At 38.6% G+C, this 14,567-nt stretch overlaps 1 protein-coding gene across 1 annotated transcript in view; it reads right to left on the bottom strand.

Annotated features, from left to right (window-relative positions):
- The window catches only part of col11a2 (collagen, type XI, alpha 2), a 45,884-nt gene that overhangs the window by 13,377 nt on the left and 17,940 nt on the right, over positions 1 to 14,567 (bottom strand). The window contains exons 9-24 of the mRNA XM_062435386.1: positions 13,739 to 13,852; positions 8,602 to 8,721; positions 6,757 to 6,960; positions 5,882 to 5,935; positions 5,278 to 5,319; positions 5,031 to 5,093; positions 4,774 to 4,848; positions 3,533 to 3,619; positions 3,056 to 3,112; positions 2,602 to 2,655; positions 2,414 to 2,467; positions 1,968 to 2,021; positions 1,683 to 1,736; positions 1,403 to 1,456; positions 1,230 to 1,274; positions 532 to 585 (exon numbers count right to left, since the gene is read on the bottom strand). Of these exons, the coding sequence (XP_062291370.1) occupies positions 532 to 585; positions 1,230 to 1,274; positions 1,403 to 1,456; positions 1,683 to 1,736; positions 1,968 to 2,021; positions 2,414 to 2,467; positions 2,602 to 2,655; positions 3,056 to 3,112; positions 3,533 to 3,619; positions 4,774 to 4,848; positions 5,031 to 5,093; positions 5,278 to 5,319; positions 5,882 to 5,935; positions 6,757 to 6,960; positions 8,602 to 8,721; positions 13,739 to 13,852 (1,185 nt within the window). The remainder of the gene's footprint in view (positions 1 to 531; positions 586 to 1,229; positions 1,275 to 1,402; positions 1,457 to 1,682; positions 1,737 to 1,967; positions 2,022 to 2,413; positions 2,468 to 2,601; positions 2,656 to 3,055; positions 3,113 to 3,532; positions 3,620 to 4,773; positions 4,849 to 5,030; positions 5,094 to 5,277; positions 5,320 to 5,881; positions 5,936 to 6,756; positions 6,961 to 8,601; positions 8,722 to 13,738; positions 13,853 to 14,567) is intronic.

Genomic DNA, 14,567 nt, shown 5'->3' with positions numbered 1-14,567 from the left:
TGAATGTCAACCATCAACAGCATGGATATAAAACATTCAAACACTGTTTAAATGTGTGATTATTATAATGTATGTCATTCTAACAAGAAACAGCTTCAGGAAGTGAATTCCTGACTGCAGTAGAAACAAAATATCATTTCTTGTGCCGGGCTCTGTGCCATTGGCAGCAAATTACAGACTTTGTTGATGATGCAAGTGTGTATCTTTATATTTGTGTGAATCAGCAGGGACTTGAACCCTGCTGCTAAAGGGGAGCGCTTCACTTCAGCCAAACAACTCTACTATATATAATGTATGATTTCCAAATGGATACTTGGGGACTTGGCCACGTACAAGTGTTTTGGTGCAGTTTTGAGATGATTGTGTGTACAATGCATGTTCATTTTTAGATGACTGGATATCCCCGTCTTTATATCAGGTCATGGGGTGTTGTTTCAGGAGGTGCTGTGGCTGTTCAGTGGCCACAAAGAAATATAACAATGCTGCTAAAAGCTCAGCAGCACAATGTGGTTTTAAATTGTTTTTACTCACAGGAGGTCCAGAGATTCCAGGAGGACCTTTAGGTCCAAGCAAACCACGAGGTCCCTAGAGGCAAACACACACAAAAAGACACATAGGTAGAGATACAAACATATATGCAGGCAGACAATGATATTATAATGATTATTGTAATGATTGTTATTGTTTGCTTTGATATATACAAGCTATACATTTATAACTATTTTAGCTTTGTAACATGTTTAATATTTATTTTCTAATCATCTTCTATTATTATCAGTTATTGCTAATTTATAAGAGATATATTATATAGATATATTTTAATGGAAATTAAATAGATTACAAATGACATCTGAAACCGTGTGAATAAAGAAAAGAAAACTTGTGGGTAAGCAAAAAACTGTGGTTGCTGTACTTACTCTTGAGTTTATCAGATGCTAATAAGTGATGTGACTTTCTCTTGTTTACGAAAGGTGTTAATTTTCAGAAGGCTTTTCAGTCTGTACATGTGTTGGTAATTATTGTGTATAAACCATTATTCACTACACCTGTGATCCCTACAGCACATGGCTACACCTTCTACCTCTCCATTACTGCCCTGCATGTAATTACAGTGAAGAAGCTCTAAAGTATCTCAGTCATTATTGATAGGGTGAGAAACAACAGGTGTGGAGGTAGTAGTGGAAACAGAGAGAATCAAATATCAACTGTGTTGTCATGGAAACACTCACTGGTTCACCTGGGAGACCCCTGGGACCAATGTCTCCGTCGTCTCCCTGAAAACAAGCACAGAAACAGCACGTCATGGATGGAAAGACGCTTATTACTGACAGACATCGAGAGACATGAAGATGTTTGAAAAGTGATTGGGATCATTTCAGATTCTTTTCTCATGTCTTCGTACCCTCTCTCCGTCCTCTCCTTGAGATCCTGGGGTTCCCATTCCTCCAGTGTCACCCTGCGAAGATGATGAGGGTTTAAAATTAAGACATAATTCTTAAACTCTGATTATTTTATGTAATTAAATATCTGATCAACATTCAACACATATTATAACTATTACGACCACTCCTACTAATAATAATAACTACAATAATGGAGACAGTTTGTCAACTTGTGGACTTGAAACTGCCACACAGCCCCTTTGCACTGGATGTTACACGTATGTTTTGCTTTTGACTCACTCTGTGTCCTTTCTCGCCGGGCAAACCAGGAAGACCATCAAAACCACGGTCACCCTGACAGAGAGACACAAGACATGCAAGGTGTTATTAGTGAAGATGATGCATTAATACTGAGTTCAACTCTTGAGATTTGCAGATAGCAGTGATTTTGAGACAGCAAAGAAACCATGTGATCCTTAAGTGGACTTTATCGTTCCAGCAAGACCAACACCAAGTAAGAGATGCTGTGAAGCCTACCAGGTTTATCATTTTACAAATTCATCAACAAAATACATGCAAGGTTACCTTAGTTCCAAGCTCTCCTGGCATTCCCCTGGCACCATCAGCTCCAGCACGACCCTGTGGGAGACGAGCAGAGGAAGAACATGTTTCAGTTCTGCCACTTTACAATACCAATGTTTTGTTTTTGACAGGACGTACTCGGCTAAGATAGAGAGAATTTAAACAGGAATATAGGAGCTTTGCGAGTATGGAAGAAGATTCCTCGTGTGTTGCAGGGAGAACCATTGGGTTGACAAAATCCAATCTGGACATTTCCGAAGGTGCAACTGGTAAAGCTTTCTGATGAGAGACTTATTCATCTACGATATTTACCACAGAATTTATTCAAACCTGTAGCAGGGCTTGAGCCTCTTAGAGATACAGTTACTCCCTACCTGTGTTCTTTGGGTTGAACAAATAATGAACAATTTAACAAAAAAGCAATGACAAAGCATGTTTTTAATACTCACTCTTCTTCCTGATTTGCCTGGAGGTCCCATCATACCCTGGGGTCCCCTGGGGCCCTGAAAAATAAATTAGGTTCAATTATTATATAATACTGTACTATAAAGAGGTGTGTTCATTACATTATTTGAAATACAAGTAGTTAAAAAAACTTGACTTTGTGTGGTGTGAAGTGAGGTTTATATGTATTTACCTGAGGACCTGGGTCTCCACCCTCTCCCTTCAGACCAGAACTTCCTGGATTTCCCTGAAACAGACACAATCACCATCATCATCTGACCTATTTATCCTCTCATGCTTAACGATGTGTCCCTTAATGATGATGTCACATAAAATGACAGGAAAGAAGAAAAACAAAAGCTGTTTTTTGCTGTTGAGAGACTAACCCAAGAAACGAGGGTTAGTCATCTAATATTACCAGAAGAGAAATGACCTCGCAGCTGGATAGATATGTAGCATCAACATTTATGTGAAACGCCATGCATTTATCTTCTGAGATGCTTGGCTGCCAGTCTTAGGTGTCTTATTTTAAAACCAACAGCATACAACTATAAAATACAGTGAAATGAAATATCATAAGATAAAAATCCTTTCTGATGACAACAACAAACTCTTAATATGTACAAGAAAATATGCAGGTTACATACCAGTGGCCCAGGGCGTCCAGTGAATCCCATTGGTCCAGGAGGTCCCTTCAGTGCCATCTAGAGACAACAAATCACAAGATAAATTATGATGAATGCACATCGCTGCTTGTAATAATTAAGATGTAGGAAGTACAGGTTGCACAGTTTAGTCACTTGAGCCCATTTGAGCAAATATAACTGGACTGTAGTAGACCTATACATTAGTTTTAGTGAATGTAAATATCGAATTAATAGTGAATTAATTCAGCCAAGCAGTTTTAAAGTCCCATGAAGTGTCTTTTTCGACATCTGTAGTAATAAATTACATTTTCTAAGTTAGACCAAGATCCACAAAAAGGTATTACGTGTCTACAAACACTACGTTTATGACAGACAGTGAAGATCTCAGGGAAATTGTGAGAGTCAAAGCTATAAAGATGTGCTCCTTGAAGCAAACTAACAGCACAGAGGCAAAGTGAAGTAAAAGTAATAACTCACCCTGGCCTGAGACAAGATGGCTGCTGCCTGAGCTTCCTGTGCAGAAACAGAGGGACCCTTATCTCCTCCACTCTGACCGAAACGGAACTGCAAAAAGAAAAGGAAAAAGGATTTAGACTATGTTAGGAAATAATGTAATACCTCAAAGTTAGAAGCTCTTTAAGAGGTGGAGTCATACTGTGTCTATGGACAGGTAGAGGATAAAATAAATGTACAGTTATATACAGGTATGTATGTGTTGCACCCATTGATCACACCAAATTGTTGGTGAACATATTCTGCAATAAATAAATAAAACAAACAATGATCTGCGCTCCTCAGTATTTTACTGTAACTGTCAACTCATGCGAACAATGTACAATATATAAAATAACAACAATCACACTATGAATCACAGAATCACAAAAATCACAAAATAATATATATATATATATATATATATATATATATATATATATATATATATATATATATATATATATATATATATATATATAGCCTATTCTCTGTAATCCTATTTAAAATAAATAAACTCAGAAATCACACATACAATAAATATAAAATAAGCTTATACAATAAAGTATAAGAAATTATCATTTTAATAAATTGAAATGTATTTAAATTGAATCAAATTGATTATTTCCTATACATTTACAAGTAGACAAAATCATAAAAATAACAGCTTTAATCTGCGGAGCCACGTCACCGTTACTGACGGTTATATTCACTTATACAGGGTTATATTCACTTAGTTATTTTATATGACACTTTCCCTAAACAATGAAACAATAACAACAATACAAACATGAAAAGAAATGATCTATTAACATTATAGTGGTGCTTAGGTGACATTTACTCTCCTGAAATAAATAAATAAAACAAACAATGATTTGCGCTGCGTTCCTCAGTATTTTACTCTGTAACTGTCAACTGAAGAACGCAGCGCAAACCTCAGTTTTTAACGCATACCTGCTGACGTGCATCTGTTCAAATGGAGAATTACATGGAGGGATAAATATTTATAAATAATATTATAAGCGAGTGGACCAATATGGATACCCTATATGCAACATATGTATATTGTACATGCAGAACTATACAGAAGGGTGATCATCTTATGTTTGTGTAATAAATATGTGCATAAAACATTTCCCCAAGTTGGAACAAATGTCACCCACATGTATGACCAATTCAGACAGTAGTCATGCAAAGTAAAGGATCAGAGATTAAGGGTTACTCACAGGCAGCATGACTGAGGTTCCAGGAGGTCCAGGGACTCCATCAGCTCCAGACAAACCAGCCCTACCAGGAGGGCCCTAAAGGATGCAGAGAGGGAGACCAGAAGGTTTAAGGTAGTGTGGAAATGAAATGTGCTTTTTTTTTTTTGGCAAAGTGCATCTTCAGTGACTGGTACTTATGTAGGAATAGTATCTGTGCAAAGATTTAACACTAATGTTTCGACAAATCTGCACATCTTCAGATAAAGTAAAAGACTCACCCTCTCGCCAGGGTCACCGACAGAGCCAGGAGGTCCAGAATGGCCAGGGGGCCCAGTAGGTCCCTGAAAGAAGTAGGAGGAGAGTGCATGAATATTCTGATTACAGTCACAATAAGCAAGGCATTTTCCATATATTGTGATGAAGTTTGATCAGTACTTAGTAATGGCACCAAAGAAATTACACTCCCACCATGAATGTAATTTATAGCTCACAGAAGGCTAAGCGGAATAACCATGATTTACTTACACTAGGTCCCTCAGGTCCTGGGGGTCCTTCAATCAGCATACCCTACAAAACACCAAATAAAGTTAAAAACGGAACACAGCATTGACATTTGAATTTGAATTTAAAGAATATATTTCAGCATTTTGGGACTGAATTATGCACTGCAGAAGGGATAAATCACGAGGTAAAAATTCAGTTTAGATCAAATATGAAAACATGCTCAGCTCTTCAACTTGTTTGTAGTACAATAAACTAAAGTTGTTCCAAGATCCCCATTTGGAAAATTAATAGCAGGTCAATTAGATCACAGATTTTGATAATGACTCCCAGTTTACCAGTTTAAAATAATAGGGAACAGTGTGAGTTACCATTCATAGATCAGTCATATCCCAAAAGGTTAAGTTAAATCTAAGTTAAATCTTTCTATCTATGTGGTCAATATATCTTGGATTACCTTGAATATAGTATATGAATGATGTGCGACTGCCTTATGGTGCTTTCACACATATTGAGTTAGAAAAGCAAAATTATGACAGGTGCAAATCCCTTGGAGAAAAGTGACAGAGCAATGCGGTTTAGCTCTACCTGCTCAGGTAAAGCTGCTTAAAAATAATCATTAACTCACAGGCTCCAGGACAGCAGGCTCTCCTTTCTCTCCTTTCTGGCCTCTGACGGCAGCCTGAGGAAAACACACATGTAGCCAACAACAAGCCCAGTCAGTACAGAGGTACTCACACACACATTAAAAGGAAAATGACAGACAAACACACAAATAAAATCAATGTGACAGACAATAGTGGTTGGCTGCAAGCATTTAGATAACAGGTAGATGTACACTTACATAGAAACACCCCACATACTGTCACATGTCACATTATATTAAACACTAATATGCCAATGTAGAAAATACCGTTGATTCAATGGTTCTCCAAACTGTGGGTCCATTACTTAATTTTTTTTTTGCATTGGTACAGAGAGTCATCTGGGCTTAGCGGCGCTAAATGAAGCCACACACTGAGATAAATGGCATTCAAAACAAAAGATGCAGCAATTTGGTTATTTGCTGCACTTTGAAATGCCCCTTTATGCACCGTATGCATGGTTATGTGAGGATCCCCATTAGCTTCTACCACAGTAGTAGCTATTCTTCCAGGGGTCCCGAGTTGCTGACTGTACACTGTGTAAAATAAATCTCATTTCAACCAATGATGTGGGAACTAGGTCATGGAAATGCATTCAAATATTAGTTCCTCTATGACTAATTGAGCTTGCCGGCATAAAATAGAACCTATGAAAAGACCTTAGGATGGCGGCCTTTGGGTGAGAAAAGGTAAGAATGTCTAGGATGGTAAAAACTCTACAATATGGCCCTTGAGAGACGGCAAACTCAAACAAGTCATTTGAAAGGACATTGAATACAATTTAACTAGGTTTCAGAGATGGTTGAAATGATCTGATTTAGTTTTGGGTTTTTTTTGCCTCTGAAGCAAAATTACTTACGCCTCCCTCGTCTGTCACAGCGGACAGGGCGGGGCCCATGTTGGCATCTCTGGTGTCTGTTAACGGCTCATTGTAGTCCCTGTAGGAATAGTCGTATTCCCTCATTCCTACGTCCCCAGGCACATATTCCTCGGTGAAGGTCTCCTCACCCACACCGCCTGCCTTGGTGGCATCAAACTCCTCTACCACCAGCGTTGGCTCCTCCTCGGGCTGGTTTGAGGTTTATCAGAGCCACAATGGGATAGTAGAAGGGACAGGAGAGGATGAATGGAGCAAAGGAGAGGAAAAATGCAAGAGGAAGAAGATGAACAGTGAAAGGAGGAGGGTGAGATATGTATGAAAAGGAAATGTTAGTAAAGGAAAGAAAATACAGCATGAAGCAACAAGGAGAGTGAAAGAGGAGGGCATATATAGAAAGAAGTGAGTCTTACCTTTTGCAAATAAACAGTAACACAGGGTCAACAAAACAAAAAGGCATCTGACAAACAGACTGTAGGGACTCTACCAGTCCTCAAGCTGTAACTTCAGTCTGACTTTTCAGGTGAATTACCACTGTCAGGTTTATTCTGCAACCTTAAATATGTCTTCTGTTAATATTCTATTGTTGAGCTCATAATAGTATGTTTCCATCAAAGCGTATCCTCATCAGCCTGTGTGTTATGAACTGTACCTGTTCTCTAAATTTGCTAAAATATGTTTGAAATGTGAAATACTAAAAGCTAAAAAAGTGAATATTTAAACTCTGAAAGTCAAGGTGATGTCTGCAAAACAAAACCCCACACATGGCTGATATAAAACACTTTGTGTAAACAAGCTACTGCTATGTGCTATTCTATGCAAAGCAATTACTACCATGTTATTTTTCTAGTTTACTTACCATGGATGTTTGAAAAACAAATATGAATCCAGTGGGAATTACGCTGGACTGGTGTGTTATATTAAAAAAGTGATAATAAAACAATATTGAATAGTGGATAATATTTGTTCATAGGATAAACCTTATTACATATAACACATTCCTCTCAAAAACAGAACATAAACATTAATTGCATCAACATTGGAAAACATAACAAAGTCATCAAAGTCAGCTAATACAGATGAAATGTTAATGATGACAATAAACATTATTGCCAAAAGAAGTGAACTATGAGAAACAGTTTAGGGGGCTGCAAAGTCAGCTGCAACATTTCCTGTATTCTCTAGTTCATTTCGTTTTTCAGTCAAACAAGAATGCATTATATTCATCCCTTTGTTACTCTGGTTAAAATTGCATATCAAATATTACTGTGTGAATCCCTTTTTTTCACAAGATTTTTGTTCTTATTTCAAGATCACAACCTGATCATCCAAGGATCTTGAGATGAGGACAAAACACCAATCTTGCTGTTAAGGAAAAGGGGAGCCACATAGAAATGTTTGATGATACAAGTAGATGAATGTGGTGCATTCTTCTTTGAAAGAGGGGTTGGTTTTTTTCATTATTATGTCTCTTGGCATCGGTGCCAACAAAACAGTGATTTGTGGTTAGAAAAGTGTAAAGACAGACACAGTTAAAACTAGTTAGTTAAACTACAAAGACTGGGCTCACCACCACACAGGTATTTGACCGTCTTCTTCCTTTGGTGATGAAAGCCTCGTATTGAGATGATGATTTATTCTTGTTTTTGTCCCTATGTCCTAATTACTATTCTCTTCTCACTCAATTTTATTTTCCTCTGATTCTGCAAATCTATCAGACAATTTGGTGTTTAATTTCCGTCCTTTATAAGTCTTATCTGCTTTCCCTTTTTTCCTGGGATTTCCTCTTTGACCTGTGTCACTGATCAGTGTTTTTTTTTTTTTTACCTGTGCAGGGATCTCTTCTTGTCCAAACACCTCACCCTCTGGCAGCTGGGCCGTCTCCTCATAGTAATAATCAGTCTCTGTAGGGGTGTGGCCAGCCTCGGAATATTCAGTGTCTACATCCTGATTGGTCAAGTTGACAGGAAGTGGGAGCAGGGAGGAAGTAAGCAGATTTGATTGGAAGAGCGCGGTTAGTTCAAAGTCTGCTTGTAAGTGATGATGAGTTAAAAGAAGAGAACGAAACACATTTTAAATTGTGGTTGCCAAAGGCAAAGTCATTTTTACTGGCAACTCACATTTTTAAAGTTGTAAAGATCCATTATAGAAAAGAAATTTCAGGTAGTCTCAAAGTCTCGATGACTATAAATTTTGCCAGGTGCAAGATTTAGGGAGTCATTGAGACCACTTTGCTGAGATTTCTTTTCATTGTATTGTTGAGCAATTTTTGCTTTTTGAAGCTCCCAAAGCCAAGATTCATGAAAGGGTTAAGTCTGCTCTTACTGGAAATAGGGTTGAGAGCCTCTATCCATCCCTGGAGATGAAAACATCATGACTTGATGCTTTGGGATGTCTAGTTTCACCCAAGACCAGAAAACAGAGAGACAACCCAATCAACAGCCTCACAGAACCGAAATCAGTTAATTTGATGTAAAAGTCAAAACATGGTCTGAATTTTCTAGAACCCACTAATGAATATAAACCTCCCAACGTTTCTCTACCTTGAAGCAAGTTAGCTTCATAGAAGATAACCGCACACATTGAATGAAATGTAAGCTCTGATTTAAAAGCTTGCTTTTTGGTTTCTGTGAAGCTGCTTTATTCATATTTGATACAAAATATGACCGGAGACAGGTATCGCAGAGAAAACACAGGTACTTCAAGAAAAACAACAAAACAAAGAGAGAATGACAGAGTGACAGGGAAATATAATTGTGTGCATGTGTGTAGAATGTGATAGTATTTGTGTTTTCTCAGGTTTAGTTTCTGTACCATAACAATCCATGCTCATTCATTTGACTGATTCGTTAATGGTTTCCCGAAAAAAGAAAAGAGACGAAGTGCTGGAGTGTATTCAGGTTCTGAGATCCAGTTTCAGCAGCTTTAAGGTAGGAGTATGAAGTGAAGTAAAGAACAATGAAACTGTACATTTAGCCATGCTACAATGTGCTCCGCTGTATCATATCATATGGAGAAGTTTGGACGATCGTGAAGATCATATGATATATAAACAGAGGAGAGGGTGCCCAGCTTGGTATGAACCAACTTCCATTCTGAAGTCCAGACTGTCCACCATCAAGGATTTGCCTCAAAATTTGCACAGACTACCTCATATAAAGAGACCAAACTGTTTATAAAAAGAGATTCACAAAATGTTGTTGCAGACCCTGAATGGTGGAAGGACCTGGCAACCAGATGGGACAGATGGCACATACAGCTCTGGACACTCTGACCATGGGCCCTCCTGTTGTACCTGTTGATAACTGTTGGTAATTTTCTTCGCTGGGACACCAGTTCCACTCAGCGCAGTCTTTCCGAAGGGTGGGAAAGGTTTGTGTTGGGATTTGACATTAATGTCCACCACCTTGGATTTCGTGGGTCTGGGTGGAGTTGGCCGGACAGGGGCTGATGTTGAAACTACTTTCTTCGAGAAGGGAACCTTTTGGACAACAGTCTTCACGACTTTGTTCACCGTCGATTTGACCAGGGGGACCTTGCTGACCACAGTTTTAACTTTGGTGACTTCTTTGACCTCTGCCTTCACTTGAGTTTTTGCTGCTGGAGCTTTGGTGGCAACAGCCTTTGCAACTTTTGTAGGTTGAGGTTTTGGTGCTTTTGTGGATTTCAGTACCTTGGTAGCTTCTACTTTGACAGCTGATTTAGCTGCACTGACCACAGTCTTTTCTATCTTCTCAACTTTAACGACTTTCTCAGTCTTTGATTTTGTAGTGGTTTCAATTTTTGCCTGATTTGCAGCTTTCTTTTCTACCACAGTAGTAACTTTGCCATTGCCATTAGCCTTAGCCTCACCATTAACTTTGTTCTCTGCTTTTCCATTAACTTTGACTTTAACCTCTTTAACCTCAATGGTCGTTTTTCCATTTCCATTAGCTTTCTTCTCTGCAGCAGCTTTTCCATTGCCATTTCCATTAGTCTTAGACACAATGGTGACCTTTCCATTGGCTTTCTTATCTGCAGAGGATTTCCCATTACCATTGACTTTCTTCTCAGCTACAACCTTGCCATTGCCATTTCCATTTACTTTGGCCTGAGCTGTAGGTTTGGCCTCAGCTGTAGGTTTGCCATTGCCGTTAGCTTTTGCTGCAGCAGCTTTGCCATTGCCATTGGCTTTAGCTGTGCCATTTTCTTTCTTCTCAGCTGGTTTACCATTGCTGTTCTTTGCTGGGGCAGCGGTGGGCTTAGATTTAGCTGCCGCAGTTGGCTTGATCTTAGACAAGAGGATCTGTACTGCAGTGGGCTTTGCTTTGGATGGCTTGGAAGTGGAAGACTTGGCGGCTTTGGTGGGCATAGGTGGCTTGACTACAAGTTTGTATGGTCCAGCCTTGGCTGCTTTTACTGGAGAGGGTTTGGCTTTGACAGGGGCAGATTTAGTGGGGGCTGCCTTTCCATTGAGCGCCTTCTTCTAATATCAGTGTTTATTTTGTTTGGATGATATGTTATTTAATGTGTAAAAGTGCATATTGACAAAGACACGGAGAGAGAGTGAAGGAAGACAAAGATACGTGGAGGGGTTGGGAGGGGGATGAAAAGCACAAACAAGGGATGGACAGGAGAGAGAAAGACAAGAATGGATGTTTTGAGAAACAATGACATAAAGATGGCTATGGCTTGGATGATTTACTGAGACTGTACAGGCATTACTGGATACAGCAGATGATGATTTCTGTTTTTAAAATAATTAAAAAATGTTCAACTCAAAAGTATCAGTACTCAAACAAATTGTCAAATCAAATCCACATAAGATAATTGAGAAATTTCACGTCTTTGACTTAGAGTTATTTTTGCTGATCTCTCCAGTAATGCCATTCTCAATATTAAATGACAAAGCAGCGTCTTTGTGCTAATAAGATCTGGAGCCTGTGGGTCGGCAGAGGCACTGAGGGTGTGACTGGTGAGGTAAAGCTGTTGCTGAACACACACAAACTGTACAGACACACAAACGAAAATACACACAACGGATACGCTGACCTGCTATGTGCACAAACACACACACAAACACACAGTTGATGACTTCACTGAGTGCTCATACTACTAGTAAGAGAAGGCTGCTGCTTATCAGCCGTGCAGAAGCAGGAGCATTGATGCCAGGCTGACATGCAAATTCATGTTAGTCACGTAAAAACAACAACATGAATATTATTGTACATGATTGTCATTACACATGCTGCTATCAATAAAAGAAGTGCAAACTGAAAACTGAAAAAAAAAAATACCCAGATAATACTATGTGAAGGAAATACAGGCCATCAAAGTGAATGTAAACTTCTCAAATATGCAATAAGAAACACAAAACAGACCTAAAGGAGAGAGACTATGGCATACATTTATGCTATGTATGCAGTGAGATGTACAACAATGAATGCATATACCAAGAAATTAAAAAAACATGTGCATTGATATTCCCATGTTGACTGAAAATTGGAATGTAAACTGATGCAGAGGTCCAGTAGGTGCATGCGGTGACATCCTCCAAGACAATTAAGAAATCATGCAAGTAACAAGACAACACAAACACATGCCCTGGTCAAACAGTGTTGCAAACCTGTCTGTTGTTTTTTTGTAATCCACTTTGAAGCCATATAGGTGGGTTTTGTCAAAAAAGACCATGCAACAAGTGCCGGGAAATTCAGACATCACAGGGAAGCATTTGACAGTCAGTTTAATTATGCTTTACTGTGATGATCAACTTATCCAACACTGTCTACATTTTCTGTCTCACCACTGTGTGACAAACCCCACCTATCATGTACTCAATAGGAATTAAAGCAAAACTTATGTACAAAGACCCAAGTCAGATAAAGAAAAAGCTGCTCTGACACACCCACTCTTTCTATTGCTAATTGGTCCTAGCATTTCTTCAGTTTAACCTTAAAAAGCAAAAACACCCAATCATCAAGTAATCTATTGGTTTGAAATGATGTAAGTAGACCCACAAATTAAAACCAAAGACAATAGTATGTACATAGCAAGGCTTTTAATCCCTGTTACTTTTACCTGCCATTTTTTAGATCCTCTGCAGTTAGTCTGAACAAAACCTTTACAAATGAACTAAAACAAAAATGATATAAACAAATTGTCCTTCTCAGGCTATTTGCTTTTTGTTTTACTACAAATCAGCTTGCAAGATACACTTGCACTGGTGATGTAAAGTGTTCACCATGCAATTACTTTGTTATTGTCATGTCTATTGCTTTCTTTTGTTTAAACTTATTTATTTTTTTATATTTATTATTTTGATATTTTAAGCTTGTTCAGCACTTTGGTCAACTGTGTTTTTTATGTTTTAAATCAGCTGTACAAATAACATGACATGACTATTTGGGAGAATATATTTTGGCTTTGCTTATGATGAAACAGGATGGGATGTATGAGGTAGAAATGATGATTGGAGAAGTGAGTAGAAAAGAATAAGAGAAAATATATGTGCACGTGTGTACATCAACACAGCTGCATCTACGTCACCCTAGTGCCCCCACCATGAGAACATAGACTCTATCTAGACACACAAACATATACGACATCATGTAAATGACATGAGGACAAAAAAATTACAAGGAGCAGCGTTAAATCAGTGTGACGATTAGATGGATGTGTGAGAGGTCAATAAAGGTGAGATGTAAATAAAATAAGTGAGGTATGGAGTGATGAGGATTGAGGGATGAAGGATGAGAGGCATATAGAGTAATAAAGGTGAAAATGTACTGTACATTTTCAAATAAAGATGCATTTTATAATAGTAAAACACACTGCGGGATGTGCACAATTTATGGGAAATGTAATCGTTAAATTTTGTTATTTTGTTGAGTATGCCCTCTCTTATTTCCTTCATACCTCTCTCTCATTCTCCTTCCCTTATCTCAAACCCCGCTCATGTTTTCCCTCTTTCTTGCTCCCTCTTTACCTGTTGAGTGGGGGCCCCAGGTTGGGGAGAGGGGAACGGAGAGGAGGCGGGAATGCCTGTTGTTTCCTCATAATAATAGGGGTATTCATGGTCATCCTGCTCCTCATCAAAGTACTGAGAGCGATGGAAGGATTGAAAGATGGGAGAATGGAGGGAGGGAAAGAAAGTAGATGAAAGCAAGAGGAATGGAAGGAGAAGAATGCATGATAGAGGGGGTGGGGAGTGGATTTCCAAGGGGAGGTGAAGAAGTTTTGCAGAGGCCACAGAGGGATAAATAAAGGTAAAGCAGAAAAGGGGTGAATTTGGGTTGAAGCAGCAAGATGGGGAATAAAATAAAACATAGTGATAGACAGCGAGAGATAGCAAAGATCATTTTATTTTCCATTCATCAGAAGGAGTCTGTGCTTCTGGTTTAAATGGTGTTAAAATTAAAAATGTCCATACATACACAGACAACCTTGATGAATAAGAAAACAGCAAATAATAAAGCAATGGGTGAAGCCAATGAATAAAACCACACTGATTTGTATTCATTCAGAGAGCAGTCATCTCAATAGCATCAACATGACAGGGTTTGGGACGAATTGCTGGAGCTCTGTACAGTGACTGATACGATTTATAATGACTAAAGATCCAGCATGCAGGCTTGTAAAACAGAGAACGTGTACTTTGGATGGATGAATGCGGATGAAAATCACTTGCTACTGTAGCTCTGTGATTGCAGCTGGTGTCGGGGGGGGGACTGTGGGCTCCCAAATATCAATATATGGGTTTTTTTGTTTTTTTTTTTTTTTTGAGAGACAAAGAATGAGGGAGAGCTAGCAAAGCT

This window comes from Scomber scombrus, chromosome 16, assembly GCF_963691925.1.
Source record: "Scomber scombrus chromosome 16, fScoSco1.1, whole genome shotgun sequence".
Lineage (NCBI taxonomy): Eukaryota > Metazoa > Chordata > Actinopteri > Scombriformes > Scombridae > Scomber > Scomber scombrus.
This window is presented reverse-complemented; position numbering and strand designations above follow the sequence as displayed.